Genomic DNA, 16,587 nt, shown 5'->3' with positions numbered 1-16,587 from the left:
TCATTTTCTTTAATGTGTGTTAGATGTAGAATCAGTGTTTTGAAATTTTTTAAATGAAAATTCTCAGTCAAAAAGGTATAAATTGCTGATAATTCTTATAAATGAAGGCTACAGCTTCAATGACTGCTTTGTAGTTCCCTTAAATGCCCAAGAGAAATGGTTTGGGCTCTGTGGGCCGTACAGACTCTACAACTGCTCAGCTCTGCCTTTGTAGGGCAAAAGCAGCCATAGAGAATAGGTAAACAAGTGGGCACTGCTGTGTCTCCGTGAAACTTACTTACAAAAAGAGGTAGCCAGCCTTTGGGGTCACAGTTTGCTGACTGCTACTTTATCCGATATTCTATAGTACTTTATCTTCTTGTAATATTTTTGCTGTCTACTTTGATTTTAGTTACTAGTTATTTCTAAATTGACTAGTATAGTGTCTTATACCTGGTAGACAATCAATAACTAATGAAATAAGAATGAAATTTTATACATTTCACCTTTGGGAAAATGTACATCATTCCAACAACACTAATTTAGAATTTCCTCCTTAAGTGTATAACTTGAAAACAGATATAAGAAACGGAAGAAAACTGTTGGGAGGAATCAAAGTATTAATAAATTATTTATATTCTCCTAATTTAAGTTTCATTAAAGATTCCCTGTGGACAAAGATGTAAGCCTGTGAACTGCCTATTTACCGTGAGAACCTGTCTCTTCCAAGTATGCCCTTTTGATAGACTGCACGTCCTAATACTTACATCAGGAGTGACAAACCCAAGTGCCCTGTTGGGAGCAGGCAGGTAGTATATAGCAGTGAAATGGGTCAGGTATAAGAGACAAGAGCAATTGGTATGGACGATAGTGAACTAAAGAATGCATCTGAGTAGCAACTGCTGCTTAGGTCCATCCAGATTTGCCTTTGAAAATGCTTGCCTATGCTTGCTAGGCCATCTGAAATTAGGCATCTTATTAATCTTTATATATAAAATCTCTGGATTTTTAGATCTTAGTACCTAATTCAGTTTCTCTTAATTAATAAGCAAGTGCTATGGGCCAAGCAAAATAGTTCTGTAGGTGGCATTGTTCTGGTATACATAGTTGATATTGGAATAAGTCAAATGGGCCTACTCCATTCACGCACCTAGATTATATATGTTAGGAAAAGGGTTTTTTCCCTGGATCAATGCTATTCTGTGTTCAGGTTCTGCTATTTTATTTACTGTCTCACAAATGTTATATTTCATTGTTCTCCTCAGATTTGATTAACTGATCATTGATGACTAATTGTCTCAGAGCGAAAGTGTTAATGCTCTTAAAATCAATAATCATAGAAATATATTACATCACTTCCAACTGTATATAACCATTAACATTAGCATAATGTTTGAGAATATAGATCTGTGCTGTCCAGTAGAGATATAAGGCCTGTCACAAATGTCATTTAACATTTTTCAGTAGCCATATTTACAGAGGTAAGAAGATGCAGATGAAATTGATTTTAGTAACATTTGATTTAAACCAATATCTCCAAAACATTATAATTTTAATATGTAATCAATTTAAACAATGGTTTGATTTTTTCATTCTTTTTGTAGTAAGTCTTCAAAATGTGATGTCTTTTACATTGACTGCACATGTCAGTTTTGACCAGCTGCATTTCAAGTGCTCCAGAGTCACTTAAACTCGTCTACACTACTTAAACGCACCCACCTCAGCAAGCTGTTTAACTCATCTGCCTTGCCTGTAAGGGCATCGGGATAATACTACCAAATATGGTTGTTGTGAGGATTAAATTAGACACATATGTAGTGCTTAACATATGTCAGTGTATCCATGATCAGTAGATAGGTAGGTAGGTAGGTAGGTAGAGAGGTAGGTAGGTAAAGTGGTGGGTAGGTAGAGTGAGAGAGAGAGATTGATATGGATAATGATACAAATATATGTGGATATAATCCTGCCCCACGCATTAACTTCAGTTAGCTTCAACATAGCAAATCATTTTTTTTTTCATGATTTAGGTGCCTTCTATATGCTAACTCATTGTCATACAATAGTCTATTTAAGCAGGGTCTTTGCTTGATAGCTATTGAAAAGGAAAATGTTTCATACATCTTTAAACAGTAGTATAAAAGGGCTTCATAACTGTAGACAGGAGAAAGATTATGTTGTTGTTATAAAGCTTGATCTATATTATTTTTTTTCTGTGCTGCTTGAAGTAGAATCCATAAAGACAAGGTAGATGAACACCGAGCCTTTTTCACTCTGAAACAGTGTTACTGAATTCCTCCGTTCGTTTCTTTCAGCACACCAAATTCATCCTTTACTGAAGATGTTTACTCTATCCAGAACACTCTTCCTCCTTTCTTCTCTTGGCCAACTGGCCTCTTCTTCTTCAGCTTCAGATTAGATGTCAAACCTGAGGTTTACCCTGACCATCTTTCCATCGGTCTTCTCTTTCACTCTCTACCTCATTATCACAGTCGTTTCCTTTATCAGCCGATGCGATGATTTGTAATTATTCACTTTTTAATTTAGTTGTTTTTGGTCTCTGTATAAGACTTTTTGCCTTGTGAGAGCAGGGCCTGCATCTACCTTACTTGCTAATGAAATCTCAGCAAAGCAGTGTAGTACCAGCACAGAGCAGGCACCAAATATTTCTTGAGTGACAATGAATTAATGAATGGATGGGTGCTACTATGAGGAATTTTCAAAGAAGTCACAAAAATGACTTCTTAAGCTGATGTATCCGCATCAAGAAGCTATGAAAACTACAGTTCTTTATAACATCCACTGGCTTATAAATTCCACCAGGACAGGAACTGTGGATATGAAACTAAGTGCCTCCCAGCTCAGGGCTCGCCACATATTAGGCATTAATATATATTTGTTAATTGAATGAATAGATTACGTTTTGATGTGAAGTCATAGGCTGGACATCTATACTAGGAGGAATTTTACTCTAAGATAAAATTTAGGATGAGTAAGAAAGAAACACGGATTAAGGTGACTTAAAACCAAAATGCTGTAATAGCAATGCAGTAAAAAATGTATATTTTCTGTTATATTTTTTCCTAAAAGGGACCTGTTGGTTTACCGGGAGAAGTTGGGATTACTGGAAGCATTGGTGAAAAGGTAACGTCTTTCATTTTTTCAATAGTAAGAATTCCAGGCTAAACTCAAAGGAGAGACATTTATATGGTATTTTATGTTAATTAGAAATCACTCATAACATAAAATACGTCGGATGTCTTGAATATCTTAAATATATTGAAATATAGCTAATAAGATATATGTTTCTGATTTGTAAAGGACAGACTACTCTTTAGGTTGTGATGATGTAGTCTGAAGAGAAAAGATGAAACTGATGGTCTAGATTTATGACTAGACCATATTTAAATCTGCTTTATCAGAGCAAGCCCCCTAAAGAAGCAGTTTTGAAAAGGATTAAGTTGTCACTTTACCTGATCCAAGTCTCAGTCACAATCTCTTGCTTTCCTTTCGAATCCAGTATGCAATTATTCATAGATATTCCTCTATTGTAATGGAATTTGTAATTTGCTTAAAGATTACCTAGAAATCAATACCTTCTAGATATTGGGAGTGATTTTCCATGTTGAATTTCAAATTTAGAAAAGTCTTTTTAAAAAATAAAAAATAATTCTTTACTTGAAACCACCAAGGGCATTTAAAAAAATTTTTTTTATGGAATCTTGTAATGGACTAGTAGGTAATAACCAAAAACTTTGGGTTTTTGACTAAAACCTGATTTGCTAGATATAAATCGTAAGCCTGATAGTCTTGTGCAATTACTACATAAGGCTATCCTGTGAGTAATTAAGTAGAGCCAGGACTAGAAGTAAATTAGATAATATTCCAGTTATTTCCATCTGAAATTTTTAGTTTAAGTCAAAATCAACATGTCTAAAATTTATCACTTTTTTTTCCACATTTAAACCGGTCTCTTTCCAATAATCTCATGTCTATTAGTGTGTCTTATACCTATCTTAATTCTTCCAGTCTTCCGGAATAGAGTGAAATCCAAATCTGCTTTCCTTTTTCCTCCATTCTCTATGCCTAATCTTTTAGCAGGACTTAGAATTTTTTTCCTATATAATTCATCTTTTCTAATAGTTCATCCAAAGCCTGCCCCTCCTAGACATACTCTTATCAGTTTGTTAAATTTACCCCCTGTCATATTTCTATCCTCTAATCCATCCTACATACTACAAGCAGAGGACTAATTTTGATGGGTCATGATGAAACATTTTGAAAAGCCATCATTGGCTCCCTACTGTTGACCCTATTAACCCCTCTACTTCGCTGTCAAAGTACTACATAATTTTGGCTTAATCAGTTCATCCAACAAATTTTCTAATATTCTTCAATATAAATCTTTCTCCCTCCCCTGTCTTGTATATTACATATTTGTTCCTATTCCTGTTCTCACTGTGTTGTTGTTGTTGTTGTTGTTGTTGTTTGGAGTATCCTCTCCCTTTCCCTCTATTTATTCAAAGCCAAACTATAGGACTCAAATTCTCATCTCCTCCATAGTCTTCCCAGATTCCTCTAATCCTTCCTCATTTCTTTACTTCCTGGACTTAGAATAAGCACCACACAATTTACAATTTAATTGTCCTCTAATTGATTGACCTTTGTTAATGTCATGTCTCCAAATACTTGAGACTAGACTCTTACTCAAATTTCTTGTTACAGCTTTCCAGCCCTCAGTGTATCAAAAGTGCTTAATATATACTTATTGATTTTTTATTAACAATATAACAAATATAAAAGCTCAGTTTAAAAAAATTAGATTTGTAACTGTTTTTATTCTGACTTGGTTTCTTCTGTGCAAGGTCAAATGTTCTACCCTAAGATTATGACAATCCTAGGAATTTTAATGTGAATCAGTTTAATTCTTTTAATCTGCTATGTCATATTTGATTATCATAATTATACTTAATTGTGGTAGACAGACTACAGAAATAAAATTTTGTTCAATGGTTATAGGAATTAGTTAATTCTTACAACATGTCTTGATACTTTTACCATCCTCCTATTTTATATGCCTCAAAATGATAAGCATTTCTACTTATAAAACAATACATTTAATATTTTATCCCTTGAAATATATCTTGAGGACTTTTGTTGTATTACAAGTCTAGCAACTTTAAGGTAAAAATACAAACTTTGTAAATTAAATACTATTGGCAGTTAGGATGAGATATGCATGTAAGGTATGATTCTACAATGTTCCTGTCAAGGCTTAGCTCAGTCATGACTGATTAACGTGCCTCAATGGTTTTCTTGTTTGTTTGTTTGTTTGTTTGTTTGTTTGTTTTAAAAGGGAGAACGTGGAAGTCCAGGTCCACTAGGTCCCCAGGGGGAAAAGGGTGTTATGGTAAGAGTCAGTGATTTGAAATATATTTCCAAAGAACATCATAATTCCAGAGGTGGAATTGCCTTGAATGGAACTTAAGTAAGTGAAAATGTCTATTTTACAGTATATTTCCGTTAGAATTTTCTTTTCCTTTAATCAGTTTACCTTTCAAATGCTGATTGGCACTGAGAAGCAAGCAAATGATGGCTTGGTCAAATGAGTCTATAGCTTTAAGGGAAGAATTAAACCACCATAAATTAGCTGAAATGGATGAAAAAGAAAATTCAATTAGGATTCTACTGTTTTTTTATAGCCTATAGTTTCTATGGCACATATTATCACTGCCACTCTTTCATGAGTGTGTGGTCCTGATGTAATTCTTTAATGTGTGAAACATCAGAATGCAGAATTCATCTTACTCTCTCATCTTTAAGGTAGTAATAGCTGACAAATATTATATATAGATTGTATTTTTTTAGTTTATTAGTTTCTAAATATGATAGGAACTAGGACAAAAAAATCAATGAAAGAATCTTGCTTTCAGAAAATATATTGTAATAGATCTAGTGGCATGTAATACTGTCTACAAATTTATTTTATCTAAGTTATTCTTTAATTTTAACTTCTGTGTTATCAGCAAAACACTGTAAGATTGGGTTTTTTAGCTATGTCCAATTGCTGTCAACTAAGAAATTTAATACACCCATTAGGTTAATCAACTTCAGGAATTACTATCTACTAAGACATTCTCTGGATTAGTATTAATACCCTAAAGGATGTGTTCCTTCTAAAATTTAACAGGCTAGAGTATTTGTATACATTCACATTCCTTCATTATAGAATTCCCTGGCTTCTGACAATGAAATGGTTTCGTAATCTGTGTAATGTAACATGCATCTATTCATAGCATGAAAAACCTACAGAAAGAAAAGATGAATATTCTCTTCTAAATAGGTCCTAATATGGGATTCTGGTTAGCAAATTTCTTTTCTAGGCAAAGAGTTACTAATAAAATGATATACAGTTTCTGTGTAATCATGTCTTATTTCTAACTGTGGTACATTTCCCATGGCCTTTTATATCCTGGATAGAAAAGAGAAATCTTATTTACATTATCACTTGTTGTTATTATTTATAAATTACTGGTTTGTCTTCAGTAAAAATAATCGGATATAATAGAGACTTTATGTCTTTCATATTTTTACTCAAATTATAGGGATATCCAGGTACTCCTGGGGATCCAGGACCCATTGGTCCACTGGGATTACCTGTAAGTAAAGAGAAGACTTTATATTCCCTTCTAGAATGTCTGTTTTAATTTAAATCTATGATTTTTGTTATACTGTACTTTTTGTTCTTATGCAAAATAAGCAACTTATATGTGAAAAAGATAAGCCTTAATAATCCCCTTAAACAGAACTATTATCAGAAATGGTTTATGCCGTTTTGTGAAGTTTCTGTTTTGAAGATAGGCCTGACTTTCCAGTACGTTGATAGGCATGTTATTGACTTCTAAAATTAGGAAGACTGATCTAGATTGGTATAGTTGCCAGTCTTTTTATCACATAAGATAATAAATCTAAGATCCTATAAAAGTTCACTGTTTTTATCTACCTAATGTCATATAGATAAATCAATTTTGTTTTCTAATTAAGTCTTTATTAAAAATTATCAAGTATAAAAAATTCATTGTAATTGGCTTAGTAATAAGTAACAACTTATCTTCATTACAGTCTATTTGTGACATATTTAGTGTATTTTGGGACATGTTTCATCATAACAAGGAAAAAATCTATATTTTTATGATGGGATTATCATGTCTAGAATAATGAAAGAAATCTTGCAGCAATAGTCATTGCTTTTTTTGAGGGACCCAACTGATTAGACTAGTCAGACTGGCTAAATGGGTGTCTCCACTGTCACTCTAATGTTCCTCCTGAAAACTAGTTGGAATACTGGAGGAGGGAAGAATAGCAGAATAATGGGGGAGGAAAGTATGGCATTTATTTCATAAATAAAGCATATTTTAAAGGAGATTGATCAATTTCATTTTTGGAATTCCCAAGGAGAATTACATGTCATAAGAAAGGTTATAATTCCTATTTTGCTAACATTTCTGTGAATTCTATGACTGATTTTTAAATTTTCAATGTGTAGGGTCATGTGGGGGCAAGAGGACCACCTGGGAGTCAAGGTCCTAAAGGACAAAGAGTAAGTTATCTAATGCAAGAAGTACATTAATCTCAAAAAAAAAAAAAAAATGACTTCATAAATAGTCATGTGTTTGGCAAAAACAGCTCTATGTCTTCTAGATTGTGCTTAGATATTGTTGGTTTTTTCCTTGTTTTCATTATATTAGATGAACTACCTACATTAATTAAAGTGTGACTCATTATCATTTGTACTCATAAAACCATGCTTTTCCATTTTATGTTTTACAAATTTTACTAATTACATATAGAATTCTTCTTACACATTCTCAATTTCCAGTTCCATTCTTTGGGAGAATTGTAAATGTGAAGATGTTTAAGTAAGTTATTTTTCTACTGACCAGAGACTTACATAGCAAGGAATAGTAACATCATGACAAAATAAGAGCAACAGGTAATGGAATGAAGACAGATGCAGGATGACTGTTTATTAATGGTAAATCAGGCATATACCATCATTGTTTGGTAATTATGTGTAAGAATTAAATTAGAAATCTTTCAATTTTTGAGTTTTTTAAACATTAAATCCTTTTTTTTTCTTTGAAGACATAAGAACCACAATTTATTGCATGTCTATCACATGCCAGGCACCTTTACATCTCTTATTTTACTTAATACTTAGAACTATCCAAAGAAGATATATGGTCTCCGATATTATAGCTGAGGAAAACAGAGCTCAGAGAGTTTAAGTATATGGCCTATAGACACACAGAGAGAAACAACAAAACCAGGATTCAAATCTTAGTTTATCTATCTCCCAAGCCTATGCTTATTTGACACCATACAGAATACTAAGGAGGGTTTTTTTTTTTTTCCTTGATAAATCTGAATATGTGGGTGTAAAAATTCTCCTTTCTCCCTTGGCTTTACTTTGATTTTTAGAGCTAGTGAAGAAAATATTTAAAAACCCTAAAAATATGGTGTCCAACTAACAAAAGTTAAAAACAAAACAAAAACTTCATTTTCCAGTTGGCAAATGGGAGAAAAGTGTTAAGAATGCCCAGTTTGAAATAATAACTTTAGTTTCATGTCCTGTGTTTTAAGTGAAGATTGATGAAAGAGAGCAAATTTGTCTTTATTATTATTTCTTTCCTGAAAAACTATTTTCCTTACTGGGTTGTAGATTTACAATCTACAAATTATCCTGATGGCCACTTCTATTTTAGCCCAAATGAGATTTAAAATAATAAAATAAAAAGACAATAGATGATCTGTATCCAAATTGTCATTTAATGGTCTATACCCTGCCAGCATTCAGTACTTGGTCAGGTCCAATGTGTTTATTCAACTTTGTATTAGTCAAAGTGAGAAAGCCCAACCAGTTTTATGACAGTTGAAAAACAGCAGAAATACTTTTTGCTATGTTTTGCCTTTTGTTAATTAAGTAATTGGGGTCTTATAGAAGCCATGTACCTAAGCAAGAACTCCTCCTGAACCACTTGTGTTTTCTCCTAAGTCGTATGGAAGTTCATTTGCTCTGTGGTTTTCTAACCTCCCCATGACCCCTGGGTAGATTGTTACCCTTTTCTTTTTCTTTTTTTTTTTTTTTCCTTCCAAGATGTTCTTTAAATTCAAGTTAGTTAACATAACACTAACACAGTGTAGTATTAGTTTCAGGAGTAGAATTTAGTGATTCACCAGTTATATATAACATCCAGTGTTCATTCCATCAAGTGCCCCCCTTAATGCCCATCACCCAGTTACCCTATCCCTCCACCAACCTCCCCTCCAGAAACCCTGTTTGTTCTCTGTAGTTAAGAGTCTCATGGTTTGCCTCCCTCTCTGTTTTTATCTTATTTTATTTTTCCTTCCCTTCTCCTATGTTCATCTGTTTTCTTTCTTATATTCCCCATATAAGTGAGATCATATGGTATTTGTCTTTCTCTGACTAATTTCACTTAGTGTAATACACTCCAGTTTCATCCACATTGTTGCAAATGGCAAGATTTCATTCTTTTTTATGGCTGAGTAATATTCCATTATATAAATATACCACCTCTTCTTTATCCATTCATCAGTCAATAGATCGTTATCCTTTTCTGATTTGCCACTTTGTCCTCAACTCTTACCTCCTCAATGGTCTATTTTCCTCTTACCCTCCAAATACATTTTACTGATTCTCTCCCAAAATGGCTTCTCACAATTACTTAAAGTTAATTCAGTACTTTCTAAACAAGGAAATCTTATTTAGAAATGAAGGTTTTGTTTAGTACAAAAACACTTCCTTTGCAGTAGAATATTTCAGGCAATTTCTGAACATTGAGAATACAAAAAAGAACTAAAGACCAGAATATTTAAGAATATATTATTAGAAAGTTCCCTTCCAGATGTCACATAGTATCTTCCTATTTCTATTGTCTTCTTATCAATCTGTTCTCCGCTATGGATGTGATCTCAGTATGCTAGGTCCACCTTTCCCAATGTTTTTCAACTGCAAAAAAAAAAAAAAGAATATGTGTCTGACCCACTGAGATAAATGAAAAAGGTATCTGGCCGGAAGTTCCTGTGCTCCAGCTCTTCCCTACCACCCCCAAAGGCTGTGGGGGTTGATCTTCCCAGCATACCTGTAACCTCTTCATAGCACACAACTGTGTCACAGTAAACTGGAGAGGAAGCTGTGCCCTACGTTCATGGACCCTGAGATCACATAGGGAATTATTATTATGGAACTGGTTCTTATTACTGTTTTGCCTGTGACTTACACTTATCACATGGCCATGTGAACATCATTAATAATAGGACATGCCCTTACGGGTCTGCCTGCCCACCCATCTGTCATTCAACTATCTAACATTTACTGGTTTCCTATAATTTATCAGGCATTCTCCTCATACCATGGAGGGTTCAAGGGTAACTATCTTTTAGATCTGGACCACATGAGTTTTACTATTTAATTCGTTACAGCCCAGTGGCTTTTGAAGTATTGTACAATATTGGTACTTTTCCAGAGGGTAAGAAAAGCTCAAGCAAGCAACAATGTCTGCCATTTCAGAAAACAAGTTAAATTAATATAATGAAAATTTGTCTAACCTGCTTTGTGAAGGTTATATCATTCTGCTTCTCAGATAGCTGAAAAAGAGCAGGATTGGCTGAAAGTATCATTCTTATGGTTTGAGATTCTTAGATGGGAGATTTGGCATGAATTTAAAGTTTATTTATCCTACATACTCCAAACCTTTTTTTTTTTCACTTGCCAAGTTTGGCTGAAGAATAGTCATTTAAGTGTAGTAAAATAATTTAATATGCCAAAGCTAATTAACAATACATACAATCATATCCATCATATAGACAATATAGGCTAGCAGATTCCCTACTGCAGTACCAGAAAGATGGTGGCTTAGCCTTTTTTGGGTCACTAGGAATCAACACAGCTTTAGTTGCTGTCCCTCATGTGTACATTTAACTCACTGGGGCTAGGTCTGATCCTTTGGTGTCTCTTCAATATGTACTTCTGTGTCCTGTCTCCAGCTGCCCTGACAGGAGAGATGACACACTGAGCAAAGTTAACTTCTCTTTTTTTGCCCATGGATTGGGCCTTTGAACATTAGGCATCTTCAGATTTTGTACCCTTTCTCGGGAAGGGAGGGTAGAGAGGCATACAGCTGAGTAATTTTTTATTCTATGCTACTTAATATTTAAGTGAGGAAAAAAGATTGAAATAACTGTATTAGAAATATGTAATGTTTTAAGATTTTCTATGCAAGATGCAGAATGGATATGACCATAAAAATTCTGAATTGTGGCTTCTTTGAGAAAAGGCATACCATATTGGGAAACCAGCCATCAGCATTTTCATTTAGATTCAGTGTAAGTACTACCTGGAGCACACCAAGTATTAAAGAAGAGATTTTTGTGCGGTTTCGTCTCCTGAGAAAGTTTATAACAAGAATAGAATGACATGATTTTTCCCACAAAATCACAGATAATATTAGTTTTTACTTAAGGGAACATTTTGTCCCAGCTATATCAATCAAGAGCCAGAACAGACTGCTAGGCATAATTAGTTAGGCATCTGAGTAATTAAAAATTAATAGAGGGGTCAAGCAAAGACAGATGGATGTGGTTAAAAGGAAGTATAAACATACTGAATCTAAGTTATAAGGACATTTGTTCTGTGAATAAGGGTTGTTTATTTCATTCATAGATGCTTTAGCTCTTTAAAATTGATTACAAGCATTATAGAGATGATCTTGTAATTCTCATAAAAGCTTCCTACATAAACTAGTGTGCAGTTTATATCAGTGTGTTAATAATTTTTTTTAATTGTAGCATTTATATGAAGTAGTGGTTTTGTCTCCTATCATCTAATACTTATAGGATTATATTGATTATTCAGGAATTTTGTTAACTCTTTAATATTATTGCCTACAATTCAAGTACTTGTTATTTTATGAAACATGCTTAATTTATGTAGCTGAGCTATCAGATTTTATTCCAGTTTTTAGAACCTACTAATTGCCACTTATTGTAGCCAACTTTAACTTTTCTTACAGATGATGAAGAAAAGATCAGATTTTTTATTTAGCTACCATACATTCTCCAAGAGCTTTATAGATAATCAGATATTTTATTTTATTTTATTTTATTTTGCTCGCATGCGCATGAGTGTGGGGAAGGGGCAGGAGGAGAGGGAAAGAGAATTTTAAGCAGGCTCGATGCCTAGAATGGAGGCCAATGCTGGGCTCAGTCGCACAACCCTGAGATCATGACCTGAGCTGAAATCAAGAGTCCAACACTTAACCGACTGAGCCACCCAGGCGGCCCTGATAATCAAATATTTTAAAGCAGATATTAAAAAAATAACTTTATACCCAATTAGATGTCTTATTATAATGCTATTGGTCTCTTAGATCTTGTCCTAAAGCTTAATTTGTCTCAGAAGTCAAAGAAGGCATATAAACTAACCCAGGGGTAACTTTTACAACTAATATCAGAATGAAACTTACAGATCCTGAGAAAGCTAAGCTTTTAGTTAATTAATTTAGCCTTAACTGAAACATAGAGCATATTAAGCTTTCCTAGAGTTCTTTCGGCCTTAACCTCTTAACCAGCAACCTTAGGCTTTATAACCTTTAATTAATGCAATTGCTATACTTAGACCTTTTTTTTTATTAAACTAAGTGTGGTTATCTTTGTCATTACTGTGGAAGCAGAAATTTGTTTCCTATGTAGTGCTGGTTCAGTAAATAAAATAATAATCTGAAAGTATATTTAAAAAAATATTTTGACAAAAAAACATTATAAAATGAGTGATTATCATTACTATGTGTATTCCTTAATTCTGGAGGGCACTCCTTTCAATTATAATGCCAATTAGCAGTTACTTATAAGTTTCATATCCATTTTATAAACTTCCTTTAAACTTCAGGTCCTCTATTTCAATCTAAATCCACTTGTTAACAGGATTAACCTATGCCTCTTTTTAACATTTGAAAAAATATTATAAACTTAATAAAGCACGGCTATTTAAAGTCTTTATACATTTAGACATCATATGACTCAGGCAACTCGTGTTTGCAGGCTTCCATTTCTTCATATTAAAAAAGCGGAGTTTGCACTGGTGCAGCCTTGACATTAGGTGATTTATATCAGAAGCAGAAACTGGCAGTTAATTCTGAGATCTTCCTCCTGACCTAGATGCAGTCTTTTCTATGTATATATCCAGGCAGCCACTTAATCTGATTTTATGTAAGAAAAGAGACTTGCCATCTTTAGACCAATCTTTTTTTCTTTTAATTCTAGATTTACAACTCGGTGTCTGGGAGGACTTTTGCAGATTTATCCATATGGATACCACCATTTAAACCTAGACAGAATGGGGGCACCTGGGTAGCTCAGTCTGTTAAGCGTCTGCCTTCAGCTCAGGGTCATGATCCCAGGGTCCTGGGATGGAGCCCGGGATCAGTCTCCCTGCTCAGCAAAAACCTGCTTCTCCCTTTCCCTCTGCCTACAGCTTCCCCTGCTTGTGCTTTTTCTCTCTCTTTGTCAAATAAATAAATAAATAAAATCTAAAAGAAATTTAAAAATTAAAAAAAAAACCTAGACAAAATAACTTATTCTCTAGCACTAGCCTTAGAGATACCTCCTCATTGTGGTTGATTGTCTAGAATCACATTCATTGTATTTGCCTCATTCTCCCTCTCCACCCAAGCAAACCTACACTTCCAGTTTGTTTGCCATTAATGCTGTCATCACTCTACTAGTTATTTTAACAAAATATCCAAGAAAGATAGAGATTTCAGGTTGCAAAAGGGTTAAGTGCCTGATTCCCAGTGGACACATTTTCAGTCTGTATCTCACTTGTTTTCTGCAGTATTTAAGAATGTTGACCACGCATCCTTTTTTTTTTTAATTGAAGTATAGCTGACACACAATGTTACAATTAGTTTCAGGTGTATGGCATAGCGATTTAACAACTTTGTAGGTTATGCCGTGCTCGTCACAAGTGTAGCTGCTGTCGCTAGACAACACTCATTCCTTTTCATACTCCTTCAGCCACCTGGTTATAACTCTAAAAAAATTTTGCAAAGTGTTTTCTTATAGAGCAGAAAGAGGAGAAGGAGAATGTGCTTAGAGAGTGACAGAGAAAGAGAATCAATATAGGCTGCTGAATTGTTAAGGTGAAGGTGGTGTTTAGAACAAGGTTCTGAGGGATCTTTGCCTTTAAAACTTCAGAGTCATCCTTTAATAATTGTTACTGTTTTCTTCTTCAGTTATTTAACTGTTAATCATTCCAAGCATGTGCCCACCTCGGGACCTTTGTAGTTTCTATTTCTTTTGCCAGAATGATCTTCCCCATATGCCATTTTAGAAAGGCTTCTTAGACCACCCTGTCTAAAATAGGGCTCCCCAACTTGAATTCTCTCTAGTCCCTTAAGCTCCTTTATTTTACTTCATTATATTTGACTTCTTACTGTCATTTTATAGTTTAAGTTTATATATTCATTTGATTGCTTATGAATTCAGGGATGTACCTCTTCTCCCTACCATATCTTCTGTGCCTGAAGCAATGCCTGGCTTATAATAGGAACTCAGCAAATGTTTGTTAAATGAGTAACACACTTTGAAAGTCTCTTATCTACTAAATTGAGTCCATATTCCTCAACTTGACATTCAAGGTTCTACACATAAGACTGAAACTCACTTTTACAGTCTTTTATGGGAAAATAGGGCAGAAAAGGAAGTTAGGGCAGATCGTGGAGTACCTTCAATACAGACTGAGATTGAACGGCCGGAGCTATGGCTTTAACATTAGTATGACCAGTGGGGCTGTCGATCCTCATGGAGTGTGAGCCTTCTCTCTAATCCCCTGAATATGCCTAAAAGGATCAGGGAATGCAGTACCCTAACAGTACCCAGGAAGAGAGTCCTATTACAGTAAGCAGTTTTTTAAGAACATAAAGCTAAACCAAGCTGACCTCAGATGGGATAAAAAAGAAGGAGCCTAGGGGATTCCTTCAAATCAGCATGTTGTATTGGGAAATTTGTATCACCATCTGTATAGAAATCTTCAGTGCCTTCTTGGGGTGCTTGCGTGGCTCGGTTGATTAAGCATCTGCCTTTGGCTCAGGTCATGATACCTGAGTCCTGGGATCAAGCCCTGAATCTGGCTCCCTGCTCAGCAGGGAGTCTGCTTCTCCCTTTCCCTCTGCCCCTCCCCATGCTTGTGTGTGCATGCTCTCTCTCTCAAATAAATAAATAAAATCTTAAAAAAAAAAAAAAGTCTTCAGTGCCTTTTCATTGCCTATTGGTTTAAATATAAACTCCAGTCTTTCACCTTTTAAGTCCCAGTCTTTCCACAATTATTTCTTAGTATAGAAAATACTTAGTATAGAAATACGAAGAAATACTACTTGTAGTCAATAGATCAGCTAAACAGACTACTTTTTTCATTCTTGGGTGTCTTTCCTGCCTCTGTACCCTTTTCTCATCTTATCCCTCTGTCCAGAGTTCCTTTCAGAGTATGCTCTCCAGCTGTCAAAGGGATATCTTTATTCCTTATACAAACCTGTGCAAGTTCTCTCCCTCCTTTGAATCCTTTTAGCCCTTAAAATGCCTTATCTCTCCCTATATAATCATCATTTGTATAATTTACCTTACCATTCTTTAAGCTTCATGAAGGAGAAACTTTCTTACAATTGTGTATCTCCGTAACACTTAACGCAGTACCTTTTCCACAGTAGACATTGTCAGTGTTGTAGAACTGAATTAATTCCTTTGAAAGGGACTTTAAGATATTCCAAGGATTGTTATAATTTAGGCATGGAGACATATACCGTCATTTTATTACAGAGTAATTTTTGCAACTAGGAGTTCTTCACAACTAATGACTGAATATTGATAGCAACTTAGCTGAGAAGTTTTACATTTACATGAAGATTCCCAGCAGTGTTTTCTGTCCCTTTTCTGTGCCCTTGCCACTTTCCAGTAACTGTTGTCAAGCAGGTGAATAGTGAGTACAATGAGGTCAGCGCTCATTCTCTAATAAAGAAAAGAGTGCCATTCCAAAAACAGAAACCTTAAGAAGACTGTTGAACAGACAAGCCAGCCACTTTTAAGTTAATGTGGAGTTGTTCTTGGAATAAGTTGTGGATGGCTCTGAGTAAGTAAGGTGAATAAAATATTCAAATAACAAACCTATATTATAACCACCTCAACAACTGAATCAACTGTTTTTGTGGTCACCTGATTTATTATTTGGCAATAAATCTTGAAAACACTGGCTTGATTATCCCATACAAATAGGTTCATCCATATACCTAGCTGTATTCTTTTCTGTGGTCATGGTACAGAAACACGCAGAAGGAATTTGTCAAGAAGAACACAGTGCGTTCGTTTGTAAGGATGCATAATAGTAAAAAAAAAAATAATATTTCAAATTAACAATAGGACTTTTTTTCCATCCCTAGGGACCAAGAGGACCAGATGGTCTCTCAGGGGAACAAGGTATACAAGGTGCCAAGGTAAACACTGATTTTTTTCATTTTATATATAATTAAGTTTTTGAGCCCA

General features: G+C 34.5%; 1 protein-coding gene across 3 annotated transcripts in view; it reads left to right on the top strand.

Moving 5' to 3' along the window:
• Window positions 1-16,587, top strand: part of COL24A1 (collagen type XXIV alpha 1 chain) — a 364,391-nt gene that overhangs the window by 200,005 nt on the left and 147,799 nt on the right. For all 3 annotated transcript variants that reach the window (XM_087866074.1, XM_045801865.2, XM_045801864.2), the window contains exons 25-29: window positions 3,067-3,120; window positions 5,333-5,386; window positions 6,582-6,635; window positions 7,523-7,576; window positions 16,485-16,538. In XM_087866074.1, coding sequence (XP_087722200.1) covers window positions 3,067-3,120; window positions 5,333-5,386; window positions 6,582-6,635; window positions 7,523-7,576; window positions 16,485-16,538 — 270 coding nt within the window. The remainder of the gene's footprint in view (window positions 1-3,066; window positions 3,121-5,332; window positions 5,387-6,581; window positions 6,636-7,522; window positions 7,577-16,484; window positions 16,539-16,587) is intronic.

This window comes from Ursus americanus, chromosome 12, assembly GCF_024610735.1.
Source record: "Ursus americanus isolate L20-20 chromosome 12, mUrsAme1.1.p, whole genome shotgun sequence".
Classification (NCBI taxonomy): Eukaryota; Metazoa; Chordata; class Mammalia; order Carnivora; family Ursidae; genus Ursus; species Ursus americanus.
Note: the sequence above shows the minus strand (reverse complement) of the source record. Positions and strands in the feature narration are given on the sequence as shown.